Source organism: Ranitomeya variabilis, chromosome 2 (assembly GCF_051348905.1).
Source record: "Ranitomeya variabilis isolate aRanVar5 chromosome 2, aRanVar5.hap1, whole genome shotgun sequence".
Lineage (NCBI taxonomy): Eukaryota > Metazoa > Chordata > Amphibia > Anura > Dendrobatidae > Ranitomeya > Ranitomeya variabilis.
Window position 1 is genome coordinate 878,855,500 of NC_135233.1, and position 15,633 is coordinate 878,871,132.

General features: G+C 41.2%; 1 protein-coding gene across 1 annotated transcript in view; it reads right to left on the minus strand.

The window, feature by feature from the left end:
* Positions 1-15,633, minus strand: part of LOC143808076 (putative cation-transporting ATPase 13A5) — a 124,244-nt gene that overhangs the window by 58,331 nt on the left and 50,280 nt on the right. Inside the window, exons 4-10 of the mRNA XM_077290333.1 lie at positions 7,723-7,793; positions 6,736-6,816; positions 4,959-5,028; positions 4,735-4,869; positions 3,820-3,892; positions 1,023-1,154; positions 728-898 (exon numbers count right to left, since the gene is read on the minus strand). Of these exons, the coding sequence (XP_077146448.1) occupies positions 728-898; positions 1,023-1,154; positions 3,820-3,892; positions 4,735-4,869; positions 4,959-5,028; positions 6,736-6,816; positions 7,723-7,793 (733 nt within the window). The remainder of the gene's footprint in view (positions 1-727; positions 899-1,022; positions 1,155-3,819; positions 3,893-4,734; positions 4,870-4,958; positions 5,029-6,735; positions 6,817-7,722; positions 7,794-15,633) is intronic.

Sequence of the window (15,633 nt, forward strand, 5' to 3'; positions counted from 1 at the left end):
TACTTTTGAATGACTCCATTTTAATTCTTATGTCATGCACTAAAAACAAAAAAAAATGTAAGAATCTAAGTGCGTTGAAATTGCAAAAAGTGACATTTCACAATTGTTTTTGGGTGTTTTATTTTACCATATTCACAATACGGTAAATCTAAACCCACAATATGATTCTTCAGGTCAGTATGGGTAAGCAGATACCAAACATGCATAGTTTTTTTTTAGTTAAGTGGTGAAAAAAATGGTAATTTGTAAAAAAAAAAAATATATGGGACCGTGAAAGGGCTTATTTTTTGCGTTCTAAGCAGATGCATTTACTGATACCATTTTGGGGTATGTATTATCATGCTTTTTTTGATTGCTTTTTATTGTATTTTATTGCAGTGTTGTGACCGCAAAAAAAAGTAACTATGACATTTCTATTTTTTGTCTCATTACACAGTTTAAAGATTGGATTAATTTATTTTATATTTTGATAAACCAGACTTTCAAAAAAGAGCAATATCTAATATGGATATTTTTTAATTAATTTATTTTTAAGGGGGTGATTTGAACTTTGTGAGGGTTTTTTTCATATTTTATGAACTTTTTTTTAGTTTTTACTGTATTTAATAGTCCTGTTAGGGAACATGATGCTGAGATTGTCTGGTCACTTGTGCGAGCCACATCAAAGTCAGTGAGCCGGCATAAGACGAACCCGTACGTCATACATCGGAAAGGGGTTAAGACTCACCAGTCCGTAAGACTACAGCTCTGGCTGGACCTTGTGCGGTGGATTCGGTCCTTATTACTTCAGTGCCACAAAACAAGAGATGGCGACTGTAGTCTTCTCCACTGTACTGCTTCCATGGCATAGTGTCATCTCCATGTGGCAGTTGTGTTTTTGTCACAGGAATACATTCACCTGAAGGAACACAGAAAGTGGAGCAAATATCAGTAGCTTATAAAACAGTTTGAATAGCGTGAGATCCGCAATGTACCGTATGTTTTTTTAGCAGTCAGTGCTAAGGATTTGGATTGTCACCTACCTGTTAACATTCCCTCATTGACAATACAAGTTCCATTGATTAAAATAGCATCACAAGACATGAAAAAGTTCTTGCCAGTTAAAACAATAATGTCCCCTGGAACTAACTGTCGAGACTCAATTTGACTGCACTCTGGAAGAAATTGGAGAATTCTCATTAGACCCTTAGTCATAGTTCAGGAATTATCTTTCAAATTATTGCTGCATTTATTCTACTACATACATTTTGAGCCTTATTCTTAGAGCAGGCCCACACTGGCATATGGCATGTTTTATCAGATAGCACTCAGCGCAATGTTATACTACGGGGCAGTGCGGATCTGCGATTACTTTCTCATAAGAAAACAATTGCAGCACGCGTGTGTGCCCTTGATTTTCGGATCCCATGCACAAATGCAAGTCTATGGGTGTTAGTGAAACATCGGACTGCACTCGGATGTCATCTGAATGTGGTCCGTTTTACGCTCACAGAGAAATGGAGAAGATGTAGAAATTACTTTTTCCATCTTCTTCGCACCTGTGATACGATTCTCTTACTTTAGAGAATCAGATTACACTCGAATAAATCTCTGATAGAGTTTGAGTCAAGTGTTATCAGCATAATCGGCCCAATTCTCATACAAAAGAGACTACACACCAGTCTGAGCTTACCATAAGTAAGAAAATAATATTACAAGTTTAAAGGGAATATGTCAGTAGGATCAACCCTCCTAAACCATCAGTGTGGTGGCTTGTTTTTTGCGGAACAAGATGATGTTTTTAGCAGTACCATTTTATTTTTCATTTACATTCGTCTTTTAGATCACGTTTTATTCCACTTTTTTTTGGCGGAATAATGATAAAGCATTGCTTTTTGCCTTGTTTTTAATTTATTTATTTTTTGCGGTGTTCACTAAAGGGGTTTACTAGTGGGACAGTTTTATAGGTCAGATCATTACATACACAGCGATACCAAATATGTGTACTTTTGTTGTTTTTTTCTTTTTTTTCATAAAAATATTTATTTATGTGTACAATATATATATTTTTTTTCATTATTATTTCGTGATTTTGTAAAAATATTTTTACAATTTTTTTTTTCACTTTTTTACTCTGTCCCATTATGGGACTTTCACTTTTGCAGTCTGATCACTTGTAAAACAGAAAAGCAGTGGGTTCCTCCCTCTGCTTTACTGCTAAATACTGCAATCAATATCGATCTCCGTACTTAGGGGGTTAAAGTGCCGGGAGTTGTGCAGGCATCGCCCTGACGTATCCATACGTCCAAGGTCGGTAAGTAACAGGCAATCTGGACGTATGGATATGTCTAAGGTCGTAAAGGGGTTAATGGGAATATGTCATCAGGTATTGCCACCTAACCTTAGGGTAACAATGTAGACACAGAGAACTCGATTCCAATGATGTGTCACTCACTGGGCTGTTTGGTGCAATTTTGATAAAATCAATGTGTAATCAGCAGGGAATTATCACAAAAGGACTTGTAAAACTATGTAGCTCTGCACAATCATGAGTTCTGTATATCCACGCCCACACCATTGACTGGCAGCTTGGCAGTGAGTGGGGTCATACAGAGATCAGCATTGTGAGATCAGGAAGATCTGCAACAGATAAACCTGCATTTGTATCAAAACTGCAGCAAGAAGCCTAATAAGTGATACCTTGGTGGAGTCAGGGTCTCTGCCCTTACAACATGCTGCTCTCAGATGAGGTATGAAAAACCTAGTGATGGATTCACTTTAAAGGAGATTTTTGCATTAATTATGACAATGAAATCATCTGATCCTGATAAATCATTAATATGATTTAATGTAAAAAAAAAGTATGTAAAAAGTAAGGTTTGCTTAGAAAACTTATAACATGTGTAAGGAAATGGACCAGCTGCCGTCTTCCCCTGAATACATCAATGCTTCTGTGGTGTAGGATGGGAATAATGTTTTGTTCCTGATATGTTTCCTTGATGTAACAATTGTAATTCCTCTTTGGGCTGTAGTAATAACTAACGGCCACAAGATGTCACTGTCTAGAATGCATGTAAAGTTTACCTAGTAACACAACAGGCATAGAGTTGAGGGTTCACAGCCGGCTCGCTTTGGGAGAAGGAACTGAGTGCTAGTGGCAAGTGCTGGAGGTGACAGTCAGTCTGGGTGAGGGCAGCAGTGAGTTACATAGCAGTACTGAGGCTGCCAAGGACAGTGTGAGCCTAAAACTCAGATCAGTGGATTGTCGCAAATACCGTTCCGTGTTATTCCATCTAATGGCCTGGGACAACCTGGAGATGGACGTCGGGGGCCAGAGGTATACTCTGCTTGTGAAGCTACAGGGAAAATGGACTCGGACTACATGGGGCGGAAGGTATTGCAATCTGGATATACTGCTAGAGGCGAGAAAGATTCCCTGGGTCTAGGAAAGCCAACAAGAGGGACATGCCAGCTATACCGAGAACCAGGGCTGAAGTTGTATCTGGTACCTGTGGGAAAGATGACAAAAAACCTGTTGGGCCTTATCCTTTGCTTCTGCTTGAAAATACTGTACAGACTGTCATTTACAAAGTAAAAGTTTGTTTTTTATTAACCTCGTGTCTCCTGGATTATTTACTGCCCTGGTTCCAGAAAAAGGATTCCTGGAGTCAGAAGAGGCCTGCAGGCCAGAAGTAAGTGGAAAGCAGCACATAATTAGCAGGACCCCGGGACAGAGACAGACCTTGTCTGTAGGCTGCCTGAGCGAGTGGGGACCAAAGCTATCTCACGACTACCTCGCTTGGGCATCTTATACATGTAAAAATTACCAAATAATCATACCTTCATTTCTCCGGCAAACATCCACCTTCATGTTATTATGAGCTTTGACCAAATTGTGAAGCTTACTAGATTGCTATTAAATAGAACATAAAAATACAGGTCATGTTCAACCATAAGCATTCTTTACTGAAATTATTTATTTGTTAATATTTATTTATGTAGCGCCATCATATTCCATCACACTGGTCAGAGATTGTCATCATTCGCCTTTGTCACTGTGGCCAAATTTCAGAGCAGCAGTTAAACTATTAGCATGTAATTGGGTAGTAGTGACCCTTTGCAAATTTAAAGGAATTTTCCAAAACTGTAATAAAATGGCCCCATCACATAATTCAAACGGCAGTCTCTCCTAGTCATGTGTGAGGACTTGCTGCAGTCTGAGGTTGCACAGCTCCCAAAACTTAGGATCTGAGAATTTATACTAGCTGAATTGTGAGCACACAGCGGAGCTGCTGGATAAGTGTGTGACAGGAGTAGAAATATACCTTCTCCTTGGCTGACTGAGCACAAATAATTTTTTTCATCAACCTCAGTCTTCCTTGCTCAGACAGCTGAGAAGAAAATATATTTCGTCTGTCATACATTTCTGGGACAGCTCTATTATGTCTGTTTATGATAAACCTCCTGTTATTTGAGTCACAGTCTTCAAGAGATGTGTTTCTTCAGATTGCAACACATCCTAACATGTTCCTAGGATGGGCTGCTATTTGAATTATGTGATGGGGCCAATTTATTAAATTCATTAAAAAAACCTCGAAGGAGAACATAAAATGTCTCTTTGTTGCTCTGTCCGATTACTAAACTGCAAGGCTAACACTGAACATGTGAGCTATGTCTACAGTTTTTATTGTTTCTATGTCCTTTCAGTAAAAAAAAATGCTGCTAATCCAATAAGAAATAACTTGTAGTTTATACCTGGCGTAGTTCCATGAGAGATAAGGTGATTGTGCAAAAACACAAGAGGAGGATGGCAATCGCATAGCCCAAGTACCCTTCAGCCAGCCACAAGACCACAGTAAAGAACTGATACACATAGAAGAGATTTAACACCTGCATATGACAGAAATAATAACATTAGCTCTCTCGTTAACTTCTCCAAATCTTCAGCCTATCATAGACTACAAAGGATGTATACCTACTTTATTAATTAATAATTTCCAAAGAGGAGCCACTTCAACTTCAATAGTGTTATGTCCGCAAACAAGTCTCCTATAAGGAAGAAGGTGAAATGTTTTCTTTATTTATATCTGTTTTTCAATTTGAACTAACTTATTCTTTTTCTTATCAAATGTGGAGAGGCTTTGAAATAAGCCAAGCAGAACAGCTGCCTATTAAAAGAATGTGTCATCAGAAAATGTCCTATTGTAGATTTTACATCAATTTTCTTATCATCATAGGCAGGATTACAATGACTGATAACATTGTTATACATGTCTAATAACACAGGATTCACCAGTCAAAATGGTTGATACCACAGATCCTTTAAGTCCTCCTCCCTTCACAATGACCTTTGCACATGCTGATTAGATGCTTCAATACAAAGATAGGGTCAGAGTCTTTTAATTCAGGAAGTTAGGATCTGATTGATGATGGGGCATGCTGGAATTAGACCCTTCTGAAGAGATACATGAATCTGGAGCATCTGACTAGTAGCATGCACCTCCGTGCGCAATGCCAGAAATCTTACTCCAGTTATCTACCCCATGGAGATTTCTTGTGTAGGCACACCACAGCTGATCATGAATTAGTTGAGGTGTGGCATTAGACCCCCACTCTGCCTCCATCTGTCCAAGCTCCACCTATTTCTGGATAGGAGAATTTGTCATGAAGATGCCAAAAGTCTCAAAATTTAGGCACAACTATTGGTTGCATCTAAATTTTGCAACTTCATTTAATCTAATTTTCTTCTATGATTGAATCACTGACTGCGTTAATCAAGGAAATGTGGTAGACATAGTATATATCGATTTCAGCAAAGCATTTGATAAAGTATCTCATACTATCCTAATTGAAAAAATGACCAATTATGGGATTGACAAGGCTATGGTTAGGTGGATCGTACTGAAAAAGTGATTAGAGATGGGCAGACACCTGAATTTTCGAGTCCTGTGAGTTCGGCTGAACAGACACAAAAAATTCAAGTTCTGGTACCAGGACAGAACCAGGACCCGAACCCGGACCCTAATCACTTGAATGGGGGCCCGAACATCCAGTGTTTGCCACAATGTTATATGCATGACAGCACAGAAAACACTGCTTCTGATCGGCGGTAAAATCATCCAAAGCTCTTCCCAAGTGGGGTTCATATTTGTGGGGTTGATGTCACCTTTGTATTGTCAGGTGACATCAAGCCTATGGCTTAGTAATAGAGAAGCATCTATAAGACACCTATCCAATACTAATCCTATAGTTATATTTTAAATAAAGAAACAGCCAGAATAAAGTATTTTATTTGAAATAAAACAAAACACACTTTTCCATTTTTATTTAAAAATAACAAACAGCGTCAGTGACTAGCGGTGACATCATCGAGGTTACCTCCGGTCACTGATGCTGCTTTCTCAGCCCTACTGAACTGCTGTGACCTCGGTGAGATCCCCGCTAATGGCGGGAGAAATTCTCATGTTGCCGAGGTGAATTTACTGCAGTTCAAATTCACCACAGTAAAATTCTTCCAGTAAACTGCAGTGAACTCGCCTCTGCACCATGAGACTTTCTCATGGTTTTCCAGTACATGGTATGGTTAAATCTATGGTGCCATTCAAAAGAACAACTTGTACCACAAAGAAAAAGCCATCATATGGCTATATTGACAGAAAATAAAAAAGTTATGGCTCTTTGTAGAAGGGGAGGAAACAATGAAAAAAACTAAAATGACCATGGTGTGAAGGGGTTAAGCATTAAAATATTTGTTACCTGATATCTTGTTCTTCTTTTTTCAGTCCCAATCCATACTTTGAATGTATGCTATAACATGAGTGCTCATCTTCTAAGGTTCTGAAATGACAAAAACAATTGTATGTAATGGTTTGCTAACGGACACACAAATGGATTATACATAGACCGTGCATTTTGTTCATTAAATATAAAATTCATCATGCCCTTATAATACTTACTGTATTATGCATTTGCTCTTTTCACATATAAAAACTGGAAAAGTCAAAAGATGTATTTGTCCAAGGACTGCCTAAATTTAGAGGATGTAGGATATGTCCAGAACTATGATGTGTCTAGAAATTGTTTCATTTTTATATCTCAAAATTGGCTGACATGTATGGAACGGTAAATGGCAGAAAATAAAAACATAATTGCAAAGTGATAAAATGCTTTATGGTAAACATATTGTGACAGGGTCACCGGCACTGGTTGTGAGGAGAGATATGTGTCATGGAGATTGCTTTCCTCCGTGATATAGAAACCTATAAGTTTCTTTTCATGTGCTGAAGGAGTTAAGCAGCCATGTTATGTGCGGGTTTTTAGGTGAGTAGCTAAAGAGATTGGCGGGATGCTTACTCACCATATCTCCACCTCAAGGGTGTGGCTGGGGAAATAAATGTGCAGCCACTTTTTTTCCTCTGTGATGTGTGGAGGCCAGGAAGTCTCCATACTGAAGCTCCTGTGAGAGCTGCCATATGCATTGGCCCAGAAGAACTGGGCAGGACTGTGTATGAACTGTTTATTTTCTTTTGAGCCAGACAGGCTGTTTTTTCTGTTACCATGTTGGGTTTTAGGTTTATGATACAATAAACCACCCAGAGACTTTAACCCCACGTGTGCCTGTGTCTATCTCAAGGAGCAGCTAAGTGAGCTGACCTTCCACAATATTAATAAACTAATCAGCTTAGAAATTGTCTATTAAATCATAATGTACGTTGTATTTCTGAGGCACACAGTCACACATACCCAATTTTCTCAAATTTCTTTTTGGAGTGATCCCAGACATATCGAATTTTCTGCACCCGAATGAACTTTACCTGTAAAAAGAATGAAAATGCTGAAAAGTTATCATAAACCAAACATGAAACTGTTCAAACCAATTCAGTGCTCTGCATCTCCTCTTTGTATGACACATGGCAGGATACATTATGCACTGTCATGGGTTGTACAGCAGAGGTTCACAGCGTGTATTTGCATCTTCTTGTTGACATAACTGCTACTAGCAGCTAGGAACAGCCTGCTACAGGCCATGACCCCTGCTATTATCAGGAAACTGACTGTTCCTCACAGGGAGGAGCTGCACACTGGTGTGTGATGTAATATCCCAGATGAGAGGGGGGAGCAGTGAGGAGCAGCTGCTGTCACACAGAATTACAAGAGTTATACAGATAATAAAAGTACACTGTTTCTCCTGGCTTCCTGTGGTTTACAGTACCTCACTTACCTGTCTGCCTCCAGCCTTTGGTACCTCTGCAACCTATCTGAGGCTTCCAAGCCATCTCCTGGCTGCCTACAGCTTCCAGTCCCTCAGTTACCTGTCTTTTATGTGTCTGTGGTATAGTACCTCTGTTTGCAGTCTCCAGGATGTCTCCTAGCTACCTGCATCTTTTAGTACCTCACTTATCCATCTGCTTGCAGCATTCAGTACCTCTGCAACCTGTCTGCAGTCTCTAGGATGTCTCCTTTCTGCTTTCAGCATCTCTGCTACCTGTCTTCAGTTTCTCAGATGTCTCCAGTCTTCTAGGACTTCTGTTACCTGGTACCAGTCTTCCAGGACCTCTGCAATGTGTTGATCTGTGGCTTCAAGGATTAATCCTTCCCACCTGTGGCTTTCAAGATCTCCGCTACCTGTTCCCTCTCTTCGAGGAACTTTATGTGTCCATCTGTGGCTTCCAGGATCTTTGCTACCTGTTCCCGATCTTCCAGTAGATCTGTAACTGTCATCATGTGGCTCCCAGGATGCCTCTTATCCACCTGTTGTTTCCAGGACCTCTGCTATGTGTCCGCCTGTGCCTTTCAGAGTCTCTTCTACCTGAACCTTGTCTTCCAGAATCTCATAAATGTTTGCCTGCAGCTTCCAGGACCTCTGCTATCTGTTTGTGGTTTCCAGTACCTCTGCTACCTGTCTCCCACATTCCTCACCTGTCAGCTGCAATGACACCTGTGGTTTATGTGCCTACCCGGACCTCGGGCTTTGAGAATCCACCTCACCTACTGAGCCCAACAAATACTATAGAACCCAAATTGCAAATTAGTTTTATTAACAAAATTAACAAACTAATGAAACAAGAACAATTTAAATAGCTCAGTAAAATTAATATAACAAGTGGTTTCTCCAAATTCCACAGATATATACTACTGCAGTCTCAGAATTGCTCAACCCCTTCAGGACAAGTTTCTTTAGTACTTAGTAGAGCACCCTTTGGCTGATATGACCTACTATAAACATGATACGTAGCCAGAGTACAGCTTCTGACAGAAATCTTAGCTTTTTTCTTATGGCCAATGGCTTTCAGTTCACTAATATTTTGGGTTTGACAACGGAGCGATACAAAAAATTAAAGAAACACTACAGCTTTTGTATTGCCCATGTGTTAGCTAACAGTAATCTATATTCAGTTTGTGCATTAAAATACTCACCAGTCACTGTCTGCTGCCATTTCAACGTTGCAACAGTCCTCTCCTTTATCACGTAACATCTCATTTTATATGGCTGTTCACACAGAAGGTGCTTTGTGAGCTGCCAGGTCACAATGTTGGTTATATGATGCAGGAGAGGACACAAGCGTTCGGGATCCAACAGAAGACAGGGACAGGTAAGTATTTTAATTGTCTTGATATTAGTGTTTTTTGCACGGTGTTCATAGAGATTATGAAGTTCTATGAACTCGGAGTTCATACAACTGAATTATGGCCATTTCCATTACTACTGAATCTTAATTATACCTTAGTTAGGGATGGGGTACTGATTTTAGTAATATACTTCTGATAAATAGATGTAAGTGATAAAGTTAAAACTTTTCAAGCTCACATCTTTGTGACAAAGTATAATTCTCCTGGTAGCGTATTTCTCAGAGTTTAAAATATAATCCTCGTATTCATTTATAATTGGCTAACCTGGTTAAGAATAATATAGACTTGAATCAGTCTTGTAAGACTATTGTATGTGCCAAGTCAATGAGGTCAATGTATCTGGCATTTGTGCAGCTTCCTGTTCTCTTTTCATGCCAAGATTTCACATCCCAATGTATTTTCCTGGCATATATTTATCTCTGATGTGTAATATTATTTAGTTCTATTTGTCAGTCCTGCTATTATCAGAGAGTAATTATGGCAAAGGAAATGAACATGGTTGGGTATTAAATATAGCTATATGCAGATAGATTCACAGGTGATTTTCATATCATTTGGTAAACAGTCCTTAATTCTAAACGATTGCAAAGAATTTGCCTGTCAGATTGAAAATCTTCATGTTTAAGGGATAGCTAAAACTTGCTAAAAGGGAACATCATTCACTGTTATTTCACTTAAGCATAGACATTTACAAACTAATTGTGTTTTAAAGTCAGAGCTTTAAACGGTTGCCTATAATGATAAAAAATTAGCTTTTTTTCCCCAGAAACAATGATACCACTGGTATACCTATCACAGTCACAGTTAGTGCAACTCTGACAAAGCCTAAAAGAGATGACGGCCCATTGGTGACCAGACATACTCTTGGCTGGATCTACTGTATGTGCACAGGATGCATATCCAGTTAAAAACTACAACGGAGCAGAAAGACATTAGTTCCCTTCCTTTCCACCTATGCAGTAGTGTAGCTACCCGGGGGGCAGAGGGGTCATTCACCCCAGGCCCCGCGCTCTGAGGAGGCCCACCTGAATCTATGCTATTGTAACTGTATCGGCATACACAGTGCGCCGATAGAATTACATTCTGCAGCAGAGCAGGGAGAATCAATCTCTCTGCTCTGCCACCTGGCCGCTATGGAGCCCCTGAGCTGGCGGTGGGGGGCCCGGTGCCAGCAGTGGGCCCCCACCCATCAGGGAGAATTGATCTCTCTGCTCTGCCACCCGGCCGCTATGGAACCACCAAGCAGTTGGTGGGGGGCCCGGTACCAGCAGTGGGCCCCCACCAGTCATTGCAGGTTCAACTGTATCGGCTAGATGCCGATACAGCTGACCGCATTGATGAGAGAAGGAGCGTTACACTCCTTCTCCCATCATCACCCTCTCAGTGTCTAATGTCACCGACACCGACACTGACAGGGGGCACGATGACTTCACCAGTACACGGCGGTGCGCTTGCGGTCTAGAGATGTGCTGCCACTCGGAGCAGTGGAGGAAACAGGAGGAAGAGAGGTGAGTATTTATTTATTTTTCTTAGTGGGACTGCATTATATTACAGAGGCAGCCTATAGGGTGCAATATAATATAGAGTCTGCCTATGGGGGTGAATTATAATATAGAGGCTGCCTATGGGGGTGCATTATAATATAAACTCTATAGAGGCTGCCTATGGGGGTTTATTATAATATTTAGGCTGCCTATGGAGGTGCATTATAATATAGAGGCTGCCTATGGGGGTGCATTATAATATAGAGGAAGCCTATGGAGGTGCATTATAATACAGAGGCTGCCTATAGGGCAGCATTACAGTATAGAGGCTGCCTATGGGGCAACATTATAACACAGAGGCTGCCTATGGGGGAGCATTATAATATAGAGCTGCCTATGGGGGTGTATTATAATATAGAGGCTGCCTATGGGGGTGTATTATAATATAGAGGCAGCCTATGGGGGTGTATTATAATATAGAGGCAGCCTATGGGGGTACATTATAATATAGAGGCTGCCTATGGGGTTTCATTATAATACAGAGGTTGCCTATGGGGCTGTATTACACTATAGAGTCTGCCTATGGGGCAGCATTACACTATAGAGGCTGCCTATGGGGGTGCATTATAATATAGAGGCTGCCTATGGGTGTGCATTATAAGAGAGAGGCTGCATATGGGGGTGCATTATACAGTGCCTTGCGAAAGTATTCAGCTCACTGGAACTTTTCAACCTTTTCCCACATATCATGCTTCAAACAAAGATACCAAATGTAAATTTTTGGTTTAGAATCATCAACAAGGGGAGCACAATGGAGAAGTTGAACAAAATGTATTGGTTATTTTAAATTTTTGTGGAAATTCAAAAACTGAAAAGTGGGGCGTGCGATATTATTCAGCCCTTTTAACTTAATACTTTGTTGCGCCACCTTTTGCTGCGATTACAGCTGCAAGTCGCTTAGGGTATGTCTCTATTAGTGATGAGGGAGTGTACTCGTTGCTGGGGTTTTCCCGAGCACGCTCGGGTGACCTCTGAGTATTTGTAACTGCTCAGAGATTTAGTTTTCATCGCAGCAGCTGAATGATTTACAGCTACTAGCAAGGCTGAGTACATGTGTGGGTTGCCTGGTTGCTAGGTAATCCCCACATGTAATCAAGCAGGCTAGTAGCTATAAATCATTCAGCTGCCGCAATGAAAACGAAATCTCTGAGCAGTCATAAATACTCGGAGGTCACCCGAGCGTGCTCGGGAAAACACGAGCAACGAGTACACTCGCTCATCACTAGTCTCTATCAGTTTTGTACATTGAGAGACTGAAATTCTTGCCCATTCTTCCTTGGCAAACAGCTCGAGCTCAGTGAGGTTTGATGCAGATCGTATGTGAACAGCAGTTTTCAGCTCTTTCCACAGATTCTTGATTGGATTGAGGTCTGGACTTTGACTTGGCCATTCTAACACCTGGATACGTTTATTTGTGAACCATTCCATTGTAGATTTTGCTTTATGTTTGGGGTCATTGTCTCGTTGGAAGAAAAATCTCTGTCCCAGTCTCAGGTCTTTTGCAGAGTCCAACAGGTTTTCTTCAAGAATGGTCCTGTATTTGGCTCCATACAACTTCCCATCAATGTTAACTATCTTCCCTGTCCCCGCTGAAGAAATGCAGGCCCAAACCATGATGCTGCCACCACCATGTTTGACAGTGGGGATGGTGTGTTCAGGTTGATGAGCTGTGTTGCCTTTACGCCAAACATATCGTTTGACATTGTTGCCAAAAAGTTCGATTTTGGTTTCATCTGACCAGAGCACCTTCTTCCACATGTTTAGTGTGTCTCCCAGGTGGCTTGTTGCAAACTTTAAACAACACTTTTTATGGATATCTTTGAGAAATGGCTTTCTTCTTGCCACTCTTCCATAAAGGCCAGATTTGTACCGTGTACGACTGACTGTTGGCTGCATCTCTGATCAGTCTTCTCCTTGTTTGAGATGAAAGTTTAGAGGGACAGCCGGGTCTTGGTAGATTTGCAGTGGTATGATGCTCCTTCCATTTCAATATGATCGCTTGCACAGTGCTCCTTGAGATGTTAAAAGTTTTGGAAATCATTTTGTATCCAAATCCAGCTTTAAAATTCTCCACAACAGTATCACAGACCTGCCTGTTGTGTTCCTTGGTCTTCATGATGCTCTCTGTGCTTCAAACAGAACCCTGAGACAATCACAGAGCAGGTGCATTTATACGGAGACTTGATTGCACACAGGTGGATTATATTTATCATCATAAGGCATTTAGGACAACATTGGATCATTCAAAGATCTACAATGAACTTCTGGAGTGAGTTTGCTGCACTGGAAGTAAAGGGGCCGAAAAATATTGCACGCCCCACTTTTCAGTTTTTGAATTTCCACAAAAATTTAAAATAACCAATAAATTTTGTTCAACTTCACAATTGTGTTCCACTTGTTAATTCTTCACCAAAAATTTACATTTGGTATCTTTATGTTTGAAGCATGATATGTGGGAAAAGGTTGAAAAGTTCAGGCACTGTAATATAGAGGCCGTCTATGGGCGTGCATTATAATAAAGGAGCTGCCTATGGGGGTGCATTATAAGATAGAGGTTGCCTATGGGATTGCACTATAAGACAGAGGCTGCCTATGGGGGTGCATTATAATATAGAGGCTGCCTATGGGGAGTGCATTATAATATAGAGGCTGCCTATGGGGAGTGAATAATAATATAGAGGCTGACTATGGGGAGTGAATTATAATATAGAGGCTGCCTATGGGGGTTCATTATACTATAGAGTCTGCCTATGGGGCTGCATTATGCTATAGAGGCTGCATTATGCTATAGAGGCTGCCTATGGGGGTGCATTATACTATAGAGGCTGCCTATGTGGATGCATTATATTAGGGGCTGCATTATACTATAGAGTCTGCCTATGGGGCTGCATTATGCTATAGAGGCTGCATTATGCTATAGAGGCTGCCTATGCGGGTGCATTATACTATAGAGGCTGCCTATGTGGGTGCATTATATTAGGGGCTGCATTATACTATAGAGTCTGCCTATGGGGGTGCATTATACTATAGAGTCTGCCTATGGGGAGTGCATTATACTATAGACTTTGCCTACGGGGAGTGCATTATACTATAGAGTCTGCCTATGGTTGGTACATTATACTATAGAGTCTGCCTATGGAGACCTATGGGGAGTGCATTATACTATATGGAGGCCTATGGGGAGTGCATTATACTATATGGAGACCTATGGGGAGTGCATTATACTATATGGAGACCTATGGGGAGTACATTATATTATATGGAGGCCTATGGGGAGTGCATTTTATTATATTGAGGACTATCTGGTGTATTATGCTATATGGAGGCTATCTATGGGGCCATCATACAGTGTGGAGATTACAGTGACAAGGCCATCATACAGTGTTGGTGTCGTGCAGTACAGGGATAACCTCCAGAGGGCGAGGAAGGGCGGTAACAGGAGCTCACCTCAAGCGAATACCCGCAGAGCTGAGCAAACTCCTCAACAGGCAGTAGAGAGAGGTCATATAAATAATGTGCTAAGTTGCAAGATGGTAAGGACGCTAATGAATAACAAAAGAGCAACCAAGCAGAAAGAGGTACCAAAACTAGAATAAATTTTATTTAAGTGTCAAATACACAAAAGAGCAATAATTATACATGGACAAAAACAGTGAGGGGAAAAGAAAACATGCCAATGAATGCCAGCAGCCAACAAGATGTAGGAGAGTGGCTGGGGAAGGACAAAACAAGTCCAGATGTTCATCTTCCAAGCCTGTGCGCGCTCCACGCATGCGCTGTGGTGCGCCCGGCTTTGCCGGATGTTTGCGGCGTTGCCGCGGAGATGGGCGGTGATGACGTTTGTCCTCCCGCCCATACCCCGTGGTGCGCCGCTGCATCCGGCGGCCGGGCGTTACCGCATCATGATGGATGCGCGCCGATTGGCCACTAGATTATAATCTGCTCGTATATATTGCCCAACCCCTCCAATATCTAGCCACGCCTCCTGACGAAGCCTGCTCGGCGAAACGTGCGTCGAGGCCCTCTCCTGCCCACACCACGCCGGAATCCGGTGCCCGCCATGTCGCAAGGTAATATTTTGGCTATTTGCCCAGTATATATATTTTACGCCTAGGACTGGTGGTTTGGCGCTGAATATAATTGCTTGCCCTACCTTGAATCTGCACAGGTTCTGATGGTATTTTACCTGCTAGAGCTGCTCCTCGGATCCATTCGCTATTCTCAGCACTCACTTTATTTGTTTAGGAGATGCTTCTTACAGTGTGCAGATTCAGTATTTATGCTTAGCATTATTGGTTATTTTAAATTGTCTTTTCCTTTGGGCGTTTTTCCGGCAGTGGTGTGTTCAGATCATCTGGACTTGTTTTGTCCTTCCCCAGCCACTCTCCTACATCTTGTTGGCTGCTGGCATTCATTGGCATGTTTTCTTTTCCCCTCACTGTTTTTGTCCATGTATAATTATTGCTCTTTTGTGTATTTG